This window comes from Falco rusticolus, chromosome 9 (genome assembly GCF_015220075.1).
Source record: "Falco rusticolus isolate bFalRus1 chromosome 9, bFalRus1.pri, whole genome shotgun sequence".
NCBI lineage: Eukaryota > Metazoa > Chordata > Aves > Falconiformes > Falconidae > Falco > Falco rusticolus.
In genome coordinates, this window is record NC_051195.1 from 26,257,090 (window position 1) to 26,274,257 (window position 17,168).

Here is a 17,168-nt window from a genome sequence, read left to right on the forward strand (position 1 = left end):
GAAATTAAGAATGAAACAGAATTATTCCTCTACATATGCTATAGACTGTTTCGAGTTATGGTTCTTTTATGTCATATCTAGCAGTAGCCAGGCGTATAAATTGGCCTTTCTGGTGGTTCTGAATACCATCAGGTCTCCATAAAGTTTTTCTATGAATTATTCAGGGACTCTTGGTTGATTAATCTGAATGCATCATACAGCACCCAGAAAGGGAGGTTATGGACTTCTCAAAATGCACAGTAGCCTGGAATCCTAAAACTGATTTCTTTGAAGGTTTCATCAGTCTGAGACTAGAACAGTGATGATTAAAATGCAACAGTACTGTCAGCAAGAGAGAGCAGAGGAAAGGAGCTGTGAACAAAGTTCATCTCCTTTTGTTTAGTGAGGTTTTTTGCTGAATGCTGTGTCTAACATCTGCAACAGCTTTTCTACTCATAGCTTTTTTTAGTGAAGACAGCTGCTGGAAAGGGAAGAGAATTCAATCAGATAACAGAGCTGAGGGGGCATTTCCCCAAAATTAAATGTGGTCCTGGGGCCCAACTAGGAAACAAACACAGAATTAACAACCAGAAGTGTCAGTTATCCACTTAAAATGCCATGGAGGATTTTTATTAATAGAAGTTTTGAAGGTGGGAGATCTGGTTGAATCAATAGGCTTTAAAGGAGCAGAAAATCAAAGCTGAACCTCAGCTGACTGAGCTCACTTCCCAGCTCTGAACTCCCTGAAGATTCAACTGCAGATTCAACTGAAGGATCATGAAGAGCAATATTCCAAAGCTCTTTAGTAAATGCATACTGGAACAGCTTGGGTATGGCATTAATTTGAGCTCATTACTCATAAAGGCCCCAACTAAAATTAATTATGTAGAAACAACACTGAAATGCAGGTAAGTTGAAAGGACTGTGACCTTGAGGAAAAATCACATATGACAGCTTAGAGGAAACTTCAGTGTATTAATTAAAGCATACACTCACATTAAGCAATACTCAGTAAGCATACTCTTGAATTTTGTGTTTAATTGATAAAAATGTGAGCAGTCCAGAGTATATCCTCAAAGGTATGCCTCTGCAGGAGCCACCGACATTCTCAAATGACTGTATAGCTGCCACTGGATCCCCAAAATACCTGATAATGCACATACTACATTTTTGATGCCAGGGATGCATAAGCTTCCTCTGCACAGATGGTATTCAAGACATAACAAACTTCAAAATCTTAATTCAAATGGAAGTTCAGAAATGGGATTTCTCAGATGCTGTCTGTGTACACCTGAGCTAGATGCATCTCACACACACACAAAGCGAGAACAACTCTGTATATCTACTTATTTCTCAGTGGCAATGGAATTCACCTGGAAGTTGAATTCAAAACCCAGTTTCTTCCACTTTGGCAAGCATGTAGTGCAGACACTATTTTGGAGTGGCAGTTTCTCTGTCACTAAAACCAGGTGTGATCTCTACCTCCAGAAGGGGTTTTCTAGCAGAGGGAAGAGAGCAAAGCGGAGTTCCATCCTGGCAGGCTCTAACTTCTGGACACTTCAGCCAGTTAGATGCAGAACAGCGCTTCCCCTTCCAGGAGTTCATCCTTGGTTGGCTTGCAGAGCTACCTCCCCAGCTGCACCACACCTAACCTGAGGGTGAAGTGCCACCAGGGAGCCAGCTGCCCCATTATCAGGCTGCCAGCAGCACCAGGGCTTTACAGCTCAGGCAATGCCTGAACCAGCTAGCTCTGGGACCACAGGCAGCACACCCCAGCCAAAAGGGTATGCAGCAGGGGCTGTGCCAAGGAGATCAAAATACACTGCAAGTTTTCCTCAGAATGAGAAGTAACGTTTTTTGGGCCAAGCTTTTGTGTTAGATAGCACTTAAACATCACATCACAATCTACATATCAACACGTTAGTAATTTTTTCCTTAGTCTACTTTTTTTTTTCCACACTCAACTTACACAGTTCTGTTTACGTAACTCATTTCAAACTCCCTTCAGAACAGAAATCATCACAGCAAACCTATAATTAGATTTCCGTTGCACTGCTGATGAGTCTGAAAAGTATGAGAAAATGTATCCTGGCTTCATTACTGTAACCCACATGATGGCAAGACACAAGGAAAGTCATAAATTAAAACACAATCCACTTAAACAAGTTGACAATAACATCCGTCTTTTCATTCAGATGGATAAAAATTAGTGTCCTTTGGGGTTACTGTATACTAATATTAAGTAAATATGTTAATGTATGTAAATAATCACTAATATTAAGTAAAAAAGCAAAATCAAATCGTACAGATACTTAGTTAAGATGTAAATATTTTCTGGTGCCACAATACAGAGAAGCACTGACAACACTGTGCTGAATTAATTTTAGATACATTGTAAAGTACCCTTATTTAAAATTTTCAGAAGTATAGGAGCTTCCTTCAAATCCAAGTCTGAGCACAAAGGATCTGCATCACATTTGCAGGCAATGCAAACTGTAGCTGAGCAATGATCTCAAGCATAGTAGTACAGTAAGATTTGTAGAGTTTTAGGTTCTTTCGCAATTATCTTTTTATATCACCTCTATTTTAACTGCACTAAAATCTATTCAAACTTTTTTAAAGGGTTTTAGGCTTATCTTACTTTGGTCAAAGTTGCCAAATGAGTTCAAGTTAGGTATTGCTAATGCATTTGGGAAAGGCATAACAGCGTTAATCTTCAAACATACTGTGAATATTTTTGAGTCAGTTACTGAGTCTCATTCAGTGTTTCAACTCACCTGACTTGGAGTAATGATAGACCTTCATTTAGGACACACAAACATTCCTTTTTCAGAACATCACATTCCTAGAAGGCTCCAGACTTCTGTTCTGATTTTCAGATTTCCCTTTTCATTTGTATAATGAATAATATACTTTCATATTTTTTTTTATATATATATAATATTTTTATATATTTATAAAGAAAATGTAAGTTCCTAAAATTCAACTGTCAGAATTAATAGCAGGAATATATTTATTTAACATTTTATTTATTTAATTATTTAGCATTTTATTAACAAAAATTAAACCCACCCTAAACTTTTAAACACAGAAAACCTATATAAAGCATTAAAAAACATATAAAAAATAAAAACATTAAAAAAATAACATAAGCCCGGTTTTGATTACCTTATCTCTAAACTACCACTGATTTAGTCATGTATATATGCAGGCAAACATCTGCCAATTTATCAGGGGCAGGATATAGCTTGTTACTGATGCTCAGCTGCTTTTACTAATAAAATATGAAGGACATAAAAGAGACACCCATGATGGAACTTGATCCTCAAGGTCTGGCACATGACCTTAAAGTCCTTACAAGCGTGAACTACAGGACTGTTTACCATTTAGTCTATGCGAATCCTGTTCCATGCAGTACACAGGATGGAACAGTGCTTAATGCATGCTGAATTAACAATTTACTTTACTTTTTCTTCTTTTAGTCTTCTAATACTCCAGATTATAATAATTCATACATATATAAAATTATTTACTATATTTAGCTGCTAGAGAATGTATTCCGTGATTAATTTTTTAATGGGAATTAATTTATTATTCATCTTTTACCAGAATATAAATGCAGAGGTGGTATTGAGGAAGAAAACATCTGTTAAGAATCTCCAGCTGTGAAGCCCAGTGTTTTGTCATTCGTACTGTTTTACACTAATTTCCCCAGCTCTTAACTTTATCAGGCTTTTACAGCAATTCCCAAGCTACATACTTCAGTGGGTGATGCTACATGGAAGAACATGTCTTCTATTTTTATATCACATTTTTTAGGAACTTCATAATCCTTGAGAAATGCAGCTTTCAGAGGTGAAATGAGCAAACACAGCTGTCTACCTGAAGTTTAACGCTTGCGATTGCTAGTAAGTAAAATAAAACCTTTTGGTTTACCACAAAGTAAGATTACAATACATACCTTCTCTAACACCTAACATAAAAATTAGCCATGGATATCTTTCTATAATAAATTGTAGCTGATTTAACTACTGCCTACGCTACAGGAAGCAAGCAAGCAATTCTAATACTGATATAATAAAGTATGTGTATGAAAAATCTCTGAATGGAAGACAGGAAGCTGATTTTTCAGGTATCCAAAAGGATACCTGACAATCTGTAACCCATTTAACAAAGCCATTCTGGTTTTAATGACTTTGATAAAAATCAAGAAATTTAAGTAAAATCTGAAGAACATGAAAAATCTATGCAAAAACCCCCAAAATAAAACAACAAACCCTCACTGGATATCATGCAGTATTTATGGCAAGAGGGAAAAACATACATTATCTTGTTTAAAAGCAGAATTCTTTGGGTATCAGTGTACTCTGACTTCTCCCTCTCTAAAAAAAATATTAAACGCACCTTTCACAACCTGACAAAGTCTTTCTACAAAGTAAAAGTGTTGTTGAGCGATGTTATTCTTACAAAACCATAAGGAGCAGATTCATATTTATGAGGCTTTTTAGAACACGAGCAGTGTGCAGCATTAGCACTAACAACTGGCTTCCTTTGTATTGCTAACTGTGCACAAACCCATCAAGTGCATACTGATGAATGTAAGAATCACAGTATGTAACACAGAAGAGGTTTATTTTACATGGGCTTCACTGAAGTTTCATTATTAAAATTTTTGGGGGCTTGGTATAATATGCAACAATTTTACAGATGCATTTTTAAAATCTGAGAATTTCAAATTGCCTAGCTTATGAACAGATGGTTCACTTTACATGCTTGAGTAAAATTATATAACCTCACAAAGAACATTTACCATTTTAAATCTGATTAAACGCTATTCCAAACAAGGACTGGAAACAGTTTGATATTTGTACAAACACAATCTTTTTTAAAGGATTATGCAAACCCATTTAAGCATTGCAAAAAAATGCTGAACTAAGAGACAGAGTGCAATATTTATTTACATTCCATTATTTCACTAAAATGATACGTCCCTGTTTTGCTAGTGGGGGTTTAAATTTGTGTTTCGAATGAAAATGAAGAAAGCTTACAAATTTAAACCATTAAAAATAAAAATGTCATTAATTAGTGTCCTAAATAGCCACATTTTTAATTAACTTTATTGACTACAAGAATGACTTAGTGAATGATGAAAACACCCCAGCAGCAGTGCTATACCTGAACAGTTCAAATATTTTTACCTTCTTAGCTTATTTTTGGGCAATTCAACCTTAAAAAAAAAAAATCACCTTATGTATTGAACCTCTTATTCTGCATTTTCAGTTCCATACTGGGACTACCTTCAGACAGCTGTTTGAATGATATTTCAATTTGATACAACTTTAAATCTAAGACATTACAGTTGCTTTGTATGCATACTGAGCATGGAAAATTAAATGCTTCATTTTGTTTTAAGTTTTTATTGTTTTTCTTTTACTTGAAGCCGTGGCCAGAAAAATCAAGTTACAAGAGACTCTTTTCATGTTTATAGAAAGCAATGCTTGAAATTACTTCAAATGTTTATATAAACATAAATGTTTACTATGTGTACATTGAACGTGTGTTTCTGCAGTTGCTTTGCTGGCAAGAGGCAGAAGTGTGGCTGGGAGTAAAAACCATAAGTGTGCAAGAGTCTGGGAGGGTAAAGATATAGAAAAAGGAAAAGGTGCTCAGGAAGACTGTGGCATACCATAAAGGTATCATACTGAGCAAGGATCATATCGCACTCGCATTAAAGTAGTACGGGAAACTCATAATAGCATACAGGAGTCAAGAAAAGAACTGAATGGACAAAGGCACAGTAGGCAAAAAGGAGAGACGGAAAAAAGTATGTTGTTACAGTTCTCAGGGTCCTAAAACACACTTAGGTACCATTTTCCTAATCTCTTCCCAGCTACCAGGGCTCTACTAACTCTGCAGAATCTCCTTAGTATTTCTCCCACAGTTTTTATACATCTATGAAAACTAAACTTCTGGCAGTCAGTGCTTTCTTAGACCAGAAAAATAGTTTACTACTACCACTACCATTATTATGTGCACAGTCTTAGAGAATCCAAAAGCCAACAGTTTTGCAAAGCTGGATGTTACTATAATTCACTCTTGTGAGCTAATTCAGAATCAGCTTCTAATTACACTGAGTAACAGGAAAGAATATCTGTCTTCAGCTTGATACACTGCCTTGCTCTGACAAGACTCTATGATCAATTTGATATTATTAGAAGCAAATGAAATATCAACTGTGTCTCACTCATGAGTACATGTTGTGCCCAAGTCTCCACTATCATATAACTACAGTTTTAATCAAACTTTAAAAGACTATGGGCTTTATTTATAGTTGGTGATACTGAATGCACATAGCCCAAAATCTTAATCATAAATAAAACTGAATAGCAAAATACTTTCTAATTATCCATGTACATGTGGCACAGGCTAAAAGCCTAAAACATTTAAGAAGATGCGAAATATCTACAGGTGGATTTGCTTCTTCCCACTCCTGTAAATCTGAATTTATTACTGAATCAAAGTTACATTCTATAAACTGGCACATGTAACAGACACACAGGTTTTTCTCCAAATACATCTGGCTTAGTACTGTATTTATCCTTATTTATACAGGGATACTATGCATCCTTGAAACATACTGAAAGATTCTTCTCTACCTGAGAAAATTTAGAGATGTTAATTCTTACATTGCAACACTTCCAAGTTTGGATCTATACGCTTTCTAAAAATACAGAAAAAGTCCATCATTTTAAAGAAGGCTTTCCTTACTGTCTGCTGGCAATAAAACCAGAATCGGAACAAACTTAGAATACTGTACCAAACTTATTTCATAAAAATCTTATTTAGTCACCTGCTGTTGAAAATTCGAACCAAAAGCATTCAGAGTATCTGAAACAATGTTTTCATCAAAACATTTACAAAGTAACAGAACTATTGACACTAACAGCATGGAAACAAAACAACTTGTAAGATCAAGATGTGTAACACAAACAAAACTTCAGGTCAAATATGTTAAAGGGACAGAAATGTCATTCCCTTTCTCCAAGATCATTTGAAACCTCAGGCTGTTCCAAGAAGAAAATGAGGGAAAAACCATTCCATTATTTATCTTCCAAAATGAAGATCCATTCATTTTAGTGCCCAATTTTCCTACAATACATCAAGTAAAAAATGAAATTATTTTCCATGTTTTCACTTTCTCCTTTAAACGTCTTCTGAAATATTACAAAGATTTTTTGTCACATTTTCTATACAGTACAGAGACAAAAGGTCAAAACACAGAAACTTTATGACAGCTGAGATTACAAAGTGCCATCCTAAATATCAGGATGACCGCTGGGTCAATTAAAGTTTAGGAAGAAACCTGGGTTTTAAAAACAGCAGTTAAAACTTTTTCCTTTCAGTAATTTAACTTCTCCTTGGATTTTGTATATTTGTTAAATATGATGTAAACCTCAGGATTAAGGAACAACTGAAAAAAGCTGTGTTTTAATTGCAGTATTGTAAAAGAACATTTCTGATAAATAAAGTTCCAATTCCAGCCACATTTAAATATCTAAGATTGTGCATGCACTGCCTAGAACAGCTGTGGATGTAGGTGCATACAATATAATTTCCCTCTCCTTTTTCCCAAATTCAACAAAATTCCTGGTTTGGTTTTCAGTGTTCGATGCCACCCTATTACATTACTCCAACAAGGGGATAGATTGGATATGTTCTTTACATCAGAATTAGCACCTTTCTAACTGCAGGGCACCAGAATGCATTTCTTCTTAAACAAACCTATTTATTTTCATTAATTATGAAATATGTGTATTTCAAATCCAGTGGGAGCGTGTATCATTTCTCTCAGTTCTGTTCTCCTCCTTAAATACATGGTAGTTATTACATAGCAATCTATATTCTTTCTGCGGTGCAGTAAATAATAACAGCAATTTGGTAATACCTTTCATCAGCATCTCTCATCCTTCTGTGGTTATCCAAGATTTTTAACTTTTCCTTTTTCAAGTCTACTGCATCTACTCGACATGTTGAAAAAAAATCTCTAATTCTTTGATTATTTTTTAATTTATTTTTAGTTTTATGAACTATTTCTTGAACACTAGTGACCAGGCTTTCTATCACAGCATTATAGAAATCATTTCAACTTCAGTGGCAATCTCCACCATGACTATCATCTTTCTGTAGTACCTCTAGGGAAGCAAAAACTGAAAAAAACATGTCTATATATGTAAACACTACAAATCTTTAGTGACTGGGCTGTCATATGAACTTCCACCTGTCTGAAAACTCCATCAGACAGTAAATCCTGCAAACTGCAACATTACCAGGTTGTAAGATTCTTATTTTCCTGTGAAAATTTTATTTCCCTGTGAATTTCTGTTCAGACTTGAGAGCTGGAATGACGCAAAACTTTTAATACACAAATGAAATACAACCCGAGAACGTATTCCACCGCATTCTGTGGGATTCAAGCAAATCACTCATGACTGACCTTTTTCACAATATATTTTTGAAACAAGTCATTGGGTGTTCAAGCCCTTTATCATGGCAGCCACCTTGATTAACACACTAGGTAATAAACTGATACTTGGAAACCCATTACAAGAATAAACACAGGGAAATACATAATGCCGAGGTCCCCTCTGGTAAATATCTAGAGTAGTATGCTCTCAAGTATGGGCTAAGCCATAACCATGCTCTCTTAAACAAAGGCAGTTCCCCAGCCTCGGCAGCACAGGATTTGCCAGTTGCATATTCGTGCTACTGTTTGTGGAGTGTTTGACAGTGGCTTTAATCCCCGCTATCCAACTTTCATGTCTCTACAGTATTTACACTACTACAAGTTTTTTCTCATATTGTTGACAGTCAAAAGAAAAAATGTATACATGAAGATGATCTAGAGTGCTATAATTTCCATCTTTTGTGAATATTAATAAAGGTAATCTATTTCTCCAATCTTCATTGTTTATTTTTGAAGATCTTTGTATTTCAGAAACAAAAGCCACTCAGTTATCAGTTTCAACCAATGCCTGTGACAAAGAAAGGTATCTCCAGCTACAGTACGGTTCCTCGCTGTACCTCTGACTTTAGGGCGAAAGCACTCTCTAAAGCCACGCAATACAGGGCAAGGTGAGCAATCAGCGCAGCTCCCAGAGGTAAATGAACTGTGCCTCTTCCATTCTATAGAGGACTCAGTCCACCAACACCCTGAGCAGACACTGACATTATGACAACTACGTTCAGATTGTTGCACGTTAAAAACAAAATGCGTGGCTCTTCAGACAAGGTGTGAGGAGGCTGTAGAAAACCTGCCACAGAGACAGTAACAAAGGAACTCTCCTAAACATTTATGTTGGTTACCTTGCCTTAAAGCAGGAATAGAGCTCCTACTGGGGGGGGGGGGGGGGGGGGGGGGAGTGGAAAAACAAACAAGCAAGGGCCAGAAATTAGATTTATATCACCTATCATTACTTATTTTTTGCATTGCCACTTGGTAACACCAAGATACTGGTTAATGACTAGCTGGCCAAACCCCCATTCAACCTTTGCCAAAGAACCAGCCAGCACACTCACTTCAATGCAAAGTCCTTCTGGCCTGAGGCACAACCACTTTTTTCTCCCTGCTTGTTATTTGTGATGCAGATTTCTCACTATATGCTTCTTAACTTGGTTTCTGAGGGTTTTTTACTCCTTTTTACACTTATCAGCTCCTCTCATCAGGCTTACAACACTGATCTCAGAACAAGAGAAACTGACAAAAATATATTTCCATTGTCATACTAAGAGACCAAATAATTTTCAGAAATATTGCAAGACTCCCAAGATGTTAAAACCAGGTACAGATACAATGAAACACTGATGTTAGCAAAAGCTCCAGCTACTGTCATCCTGCCTTTCTACAGACAAAAAATTTTAGGAAGTGTTCCTGATGGATCATCAGCACTATGTGATCACTGAATCACTTCCAGTACTTAAAGTCAAAACACCTTACCCAGCTAATACAGCAAAAGAAAATGCACATTACAGGCTTCATCCAGTGTTAGACAGTGCACGCAATATTACAGGCTGACCACTCACCATAAGTGCTTTCTCCTGTGTGAGTTTTTCCTGTACCTTTTAGCTCCCATTGAGGTCTAAATACTGTAATTCATATTAAGCAACACTAACCGATAATAAATAGAACAGTTTAAACAAACAATTGGAAGATATTCATACTCTATGTTTCTCACCAGTAACAGTATTTAAATCATTCACATCTAGAAAACAACAGTTTTGCATCAGCCAACACATTTAAAGTATAAGGGAACCACGTGATGTTTCCCAGTATCTACAGCTTGATCTTGCACTCTGCAGTCAATGGGAGTTTGCAACCTGAGTCATGAATGGGGATTCTGGGAGTTACTGGAATATAAGTAGTAAATACCAGTAAAATTCATCTCAATAAGACAAATTTTACCCCCTACCTTTCACTTAAACTCACTTTTTAGATTGTTTTAATAATTTGAAAATATTTTCATCTTCATTATTTTTGTTAATTTATTTTATAATACTCCAGCAATGCCATGCAATCTAAGCTTCCATGAAAATGTCAGTATTTTTCCTATTAAATAAAGAAGTTCCTTCGTGTCAGAAAACAGCAGTTATTGGTGTCATTTTAAACACGTGTTATAAAGTGTTCCTTACTAATACGTAGTCAGAAAAATTACTAAAAATCATATTGCTTTATGAAAAATCCTCTATATACTATAATTGTTCATGTAACAGCATAATGGCATGAAATTATTTTTTTTCCCATTATGTATCAGAAGATTGTCATCCTAAAAGTCATTCTGGCTCCCACATTATAAATACACTTCAGTATTTCTATAGGCAATGCCAAAAAAAATCAGCCTGTGCTCACTGACTTTTGCCAACAAAAGCATGACTCTTTGCACAAGAATTTTTTTGCCATTTATAAACAAAGACATTTTGAAAGTTCACGCTTGTGATTGGCTATGGCAACTGATACACTCCATGGCAAGATAAAGCAGATAGTGATTTATAACAAGGAGTAAATACACACAATAATTCCATTTAAACATATAACATTATGTTTAAAAAAAGGTATGCCAGATTACACTTAAAATTATCCATTGCACTAAATATTATATAATCTATGCACCAGATATTCAGGAATTAATTCAAATTATATGAAAAATTATCCTGTGGTACTACCAAACAAGTAATGCCAAACTACAAAAATTACAAAGTCACAGACCTTTAACATTAAAAGATAATGTTGACTATTTCACCAGAAGGCAACTCTAATGCTAAAATTCTTACTGATGTAGAATAGTCTCAGGCATTTCTGACATGGCTTTCATTTTCACCACCTGCTTGCTCTTCAGTCCTGTGACTGCTTGGTGTCAGAACACAGGACAGTCAATCTAATTTGCACAGCTAACTGCAGAATGTCCTAACAAACTGCTCTGGCCTCGCACATCACCAGGCCATCCTAGAGCTTGACCACTTCACCTTTTTCCCACTGCCCTCACTATAGTGATGACCGTATGAGAAACACCACAGGGAGGAGAACCTTCGGTGGGTCAGCAGCTAAGTTTTCCTAAATACATTAACTACAGCTAATTTAAACAATCTTTAGGCTCTGTCTAAAGACTGAATATTGTAGTTGCAACTTTTATTTATGTTCCCATAATATAATCAGGTGAGAGAAGCCAACATGTTTACACTATTTGAGTTCCTAAATCTCAGTAACGTGCAAGAAACAGGAACACTTTGAAACGCGCTAAATACTCAGACACTGATTCTTACTTGCCCAGCAAGCAGGAATTTCACTGGAGGTTAATACACATTCTACCTTATCTACTTAATTTTATGCTGTCTTTTTGTTACCTGCACAATTTTCATCTCTTACTAAAGCATGAGAACACAGTGGATAACATACCAGAAGAGCCTAAGCCAAGACTATCTTCATTTTATTCCACTTCTAAGAATGTAGAAACCACTAACATTGCATGTGGTTCACACAAAAAAGGAAGACAGAAATTATTCCATTTTTCTGCAGCTAAAACCTGAGGTTTTATTTGGGCAGTGTGTGTGTGTGTGTTTACTTTGGGGTTGGGTTTTTGGGGTGGATTGAATTTTCTTTAGTTTTCTCAATCTTTGATCAATTTTCTATCAAATTCATCAGAAGATCACCTTACTAAAAATAAAGTAAGATCTTAGTAAAGAACACACGATTTGGCTTACGGGAACATGTCATGACAAATGACACTTCTTTGTATAACAACACTGAAGACACACACAGTAATTAAATAAATAAATAGTGCAGATTAAATAACTAAATAGTGTAGTTATACAGAAAACAGACACTTCCAGCTTATAATACTTCTGTGCTGACTCCTAAGATCATGCTTAGTCTACAAAAGCCCGAAACAAATAAATAAAACTCCAGCTCCTGAATAAAATACTAAGCTGACTGGAAGTATACCCCATACTGTCAGTACAAATACAAAGAAATACAAGTTTGTAATTTTTTTCCTCCTGTTTACTTTATAACATGCAAGAAAAACTGAAGCTGCAGTTTTCCAAACTCACTGAACAAATTGGTCACATAACTCCTATTCAGTTCAGTGGAAGTTATTTAGCTAAATCCCCTGGTCATCTTAACTTACGCTTTCAAAATCTGTCATTACAGCTAAATTAAGCTCTGAGCGATACAGGAAATAACTAACACACAAATCAGGTGACAAACCTTATGAAAAGTAATGTAAATGTTTTGTCTTACCTCATTAAACCTTGTCACAAGGTCGTCTACAGCATTACGTTCACCATTGGGAGAAGAAAGAATAGTAGCAGATATGGAAGCTTTAATGGATGGCAGCTTGCTTTGACATTCAGTATTACCCAAATCCCTGGTTAAAAAGCAGAGGTAGTCAATGGGTAAGACTTTCCGGTAGAGCTCCTGCTCCTGCTCAGTCAGAATGCTGGCAACCTCCTCCGGGAACTGGATGAGGTGCTGCAGTTCGATCAGCTCTCTGCTGATACCAGCCACATTGGAGGGAAGGACGCTGGAGCCAGCCATAGATGTACACGCTTGACGTTCTAAAACAAAACAAATCAAAAAATTATTAGGTTTCACCTTTAACTTTTGGACCGGGCTGTGCAAAAGCAAGACAACTTGTTCCTTTTCTTCTGTTCAAGCGTTCATTCACTCAGCAGTACACTATATTTAAACAACCCAACACGTTCTTTTAGTCCAGGTCTTTCTGCATATCTCTGTATCTAGTATAAGCTAGATAGCAGGTAGCTGGGGCTTCTGAGGTTGTTAAACTACTTGCCAAAACACAGCTGCTTCCTGACTTCTCCAAACACCTGCTTCCGTTACCTGCAGTCTTGTCAAAATTCCAAATATAAGATCATCTGGGCAGCACGTGGCTCTGTTTTGCCTCAATATTAGAGTACATGGTACAAAGGGGTTTGAGGCCTTGACCGCGGCATCAGGACTGTACTGCCACAAGAAGTGATGTATAATGATCACATAAAACCCATGTGAGTCAGCCTATTTCTTCATATTCCTTATGCTATAAGATGCAATTTATTTGAGTTCACTGCATCATGAAACTAAATGTTTGAAGTTACAAAACATTTTTCATTCTTCTGGGAAAATGCATATATTCAGGAATGTTCTATCCATTATTACAAAACATTCATGGTAGTTTTATAATATCCTAGCAGTGATACTTCTTGAAAAATAAAACTTTTCCTAAGAAGGAAGAAGCCAAGCTTTGTAAGACCATGTGGAAAGCCTGAAACATCAACACAATGATTCCAAAACAGTATGAGTCTTCTGACTAGATAAGTTTAAAATGGGTTCTCTGAACAATACTTTTTCAAGGATTTCTTAAATGTATAAACAGTCATAGTAGTGGGTTCTGTACTCTTCTTTCCCAGGAAGAGGAATATTTTTTTTTTTTACATTGTTCACAAAATATCTTCAGACATTTTTTTGCATACATAATGGAGGTACATTCCAGATCTATCTTTTACTTCAACTTTTTAAGTATCAATAAACTCTCATTTCATAGAGGGAGCAAACATTCTTTCTGTTCTCTAAAAAAACCCAAGGTCATAATGACAGATTACAATTCATTCTCTTACAATAAACAAAATATGCTACATTAGGTTTCCCTTGCTACATTCATTTCATGCAAACTCTAGTATCAATCAATGGGAAATTAAAAGGACATAAAATTGCCTTTTCTACTAAAAGTCAAAAGATAAGTTACTGCAGTCCTAAAATAAAGCCTTTGGGCTAACAGAACCCGTTGAGAAATTTTTAAACACATAAAAGGCTTCTGAAAGAGCCAAAAAGTAATAGTTTCTAATTGTTACTAGTGAGGAAAAAAAAGTAATGGACTTAATCTTCAGCAACCAATATTCTGGTTACATAGTGAGGAATGGTATAACTAAGGCTAGTGAAGTATTGCTGTACAATATCTGCAGTTATCAAGAAATCTCTGTCACTGAAACTCCTGCAAGAAAGATCACAGGAAAAAAGACAGTTACAAACAAATGTTGACATGTTGATCCTGTTTTGGGCTGCAGGTGAAGTGCAATGAGCTTCTGCGTTTCCTTTCAGTCTCGCTTGCTTTGATTCTACATGAGACCCCGGTTGTTTTCTGCTTCAGTCTGTGTGGAACAACTCTGAAAGGCTTCACAAGAAAAAGCTCTTAAAGCTCAATTGCACTGTCCTTGACTTCGCAACAGAACATAAGCTTACAGCAAAGTAAAAACAATGCAAAATATAATGTTCATGTACTATTGCATGGACTGTAAATCGGCACAGTGCTTTCCATGTACAGCATTTGGTAACTACAGTTATAAAAACCTTGTATGTATCAATACAGTAGGAAAGGAAGGAGTAACTCTACAAGGAGCATGCCCAGTCCAGTAGCGACTGATGGAAGAGAGATCACACACAAGTGAAGATGGGCTGTTCCCCAATGCACTGCTTGCTGATGAGATTTAGGGGTGCATTCTCAGTAATTCACCCACATTCATACTTCCAACAGATCTATATTCCACATTGTCTCAGAACTCCAGCTTTGCTCAAAGACCTCAAAAACTGGCAAAGATTGACAGTGAATTTACAACAGGCTAGAGCACTGATCACGATCTTTTGCATACCACACTGCTTAAGTAAAATTCAGGCTCCATTGATTACAGCCTCCCACATCTAAGAACAAGGCTCAAACTACTCCAGTGACCAGAGGTAAGAAAGTGCCTCCACAGTGTATGTCCGGACTGCCAGAAACTACTAGGAATATCTCATTTCAATGTTATTTCACTAGACTGACTGCCCATTGATCAAGTCCAGCAGAAAGCTAATGCAGGGATTTTGAAAGCCTTTAATGAAAGTACTGTTAATGAAACCATCGTCACCCATAATGCAGGCTTCACAAGCCAGCTTCATTCTAACAGAAAAAAGCTTTCAAAAAGAAAATCTTTTTTGTGGAAGCTAAGCCAAGATGATTCAAGTCACAGGCTAAACAAGATCAGCCACTGGTGTTGCTGGATTTTGAAGATGACAGAAAATAAATCAAACTCTCCCCGATTCAAAAAACTGAATTTCAGACTAGGAACTAAACAAGCACTGCCTCTTTAATGCAAGAGCACATGGAAAAAGCTGCTGCAGCAAGAGTGCAGCTGATATCAAAGGAGAGGTGCACAGACCAAACAGAATTATGAAAGTCACAGCTCATAGCTAAAGTGTGGATATAAATACTGAAGAAATGGAAATATAACTTATTTCTGTTGACTATTTCTACACCTATAAATATTTCTTTTATCCATAATTCACATCTTTGCAAGGCTTGGTTGTTGACATATTTCACCTCTCCAGATTCTTATTTGTTATCTTTCCTCATTCCAGTTTTTTTCTCTTCTGTGTTTTATCACAGAAAATCCAGGATCCTCATTCTCAGCTTCACCATCCTCCATGATTTACACTCTGCACAAAAATCTACTCCTTTTACTTTCTTTTTATTTGCCTGTACCAAGCTAGTCTTTTTCTTGGACTATATTTTGTCTCTTTTTCATATCTAAGACTTTTATCATTTTTCACACCAGTAACTGATCTACACCTCTCTGTTTCTGCTATAAAACTCCCTAACCACTCTCATCCTCAAAGTCCTCTAGCTTTGTATTGTCATTTTATGTTCTTCAGGAAATAGATCCTATCTTTCTGTGCTTCAAAGAAAGACCAGGTCCTTAGATTAACTTGCAGAAGGGAACTGCTTTCAGGCCAAAATCACAGTGAATTCTGTTATGGTTAAGGCAGGATACAGTCCTCACTAAAATTGGGTGCTGCTGCAGTGAACCATATTATTCTTTGTGCTCTACCACATCCAGTTAATGCTAAAGTTAGTAGAAGAAAACGAGGACCCTGACTATTCGTTTGCAAGTGTCTAAAACTGGAATTGATAGCTTTGCTTATCCTTCTGATAAACAACTGAAGCACATAACCTTTTAAATAGCAAGCACTGCTTTTATTAATCAAAACAAGATAACCTCTGCCTAGCTTTATAAAAGGACTCATGGGTTGACTTAATCATTGCTGATACACATGGCAACAAAAAGGTCTTATCTCCTCTAACAAAAGCATAATCTGTTTAAGAACGGGAGAAAAACACAGAATGCTTTCTTCAGGATACTATTCAGCCTAGGCTCATCATAAACTCTAAAAAACACTGTCTCAAGAACTAGTATTTTTTTTTCTGTAAGGTTTAGTATATTCTTCTATCAACAGATTAACTTCAACTTAACTCAACCTTTATTACTATAAACTTGGAATTTTGGTACATCTTGTATATGTATAGGCTGTACAAAGCTATATTGAAAAATTTCAAGTATGCAAGTATGTAAAACTATCTGTACATTTTTGTGTGTGTACACCAAAAAGTTTCAAGACAGTCTTTAAAAACTGTTTTCCTGGTGTTTTCCTCTATTGAACCATATTGTTCATATTTGCTATATAAGCCAGAGGTCGATTCAGTACAATATGAAAAACAGGGAGTTCACTTTAAAGAAAAAAGCAAATAAGACTTTTCTAAATAAAACTATGAAAAGATACTGCTAGAAGGCTAGTGTTAATTATCTGAAATCATTCATAGACTTTTTCCACA

General features: G+C 36.1%; 1 protein-coding gene across 5 annotated transcripts in view; it reads right to left on the reverse strand.

Moving 5' to 3' along the window:
- Positions 1–17,168, reverse strand: part of PLCE1 (phospholipase C epsilon 1) — a 162,524-nt gene that overhangs the window by 47,854 nt on the left and 97,502 nt on the right. For all 5 annotated transcript variants that reach the window (XM_037399582.1, XM_037399581.1, XM_037399580.1 and 2 more), the window contains exon 4: positions 12,770–13,086. In XM_037399582.1, coding sequence (XP_037255479.1) covers positions 12,770–13,086 — 317 coding nt within the window. The remainder of the gene's footprint in view (positions 1–12,769; positions 13,087–17,168) is intronic.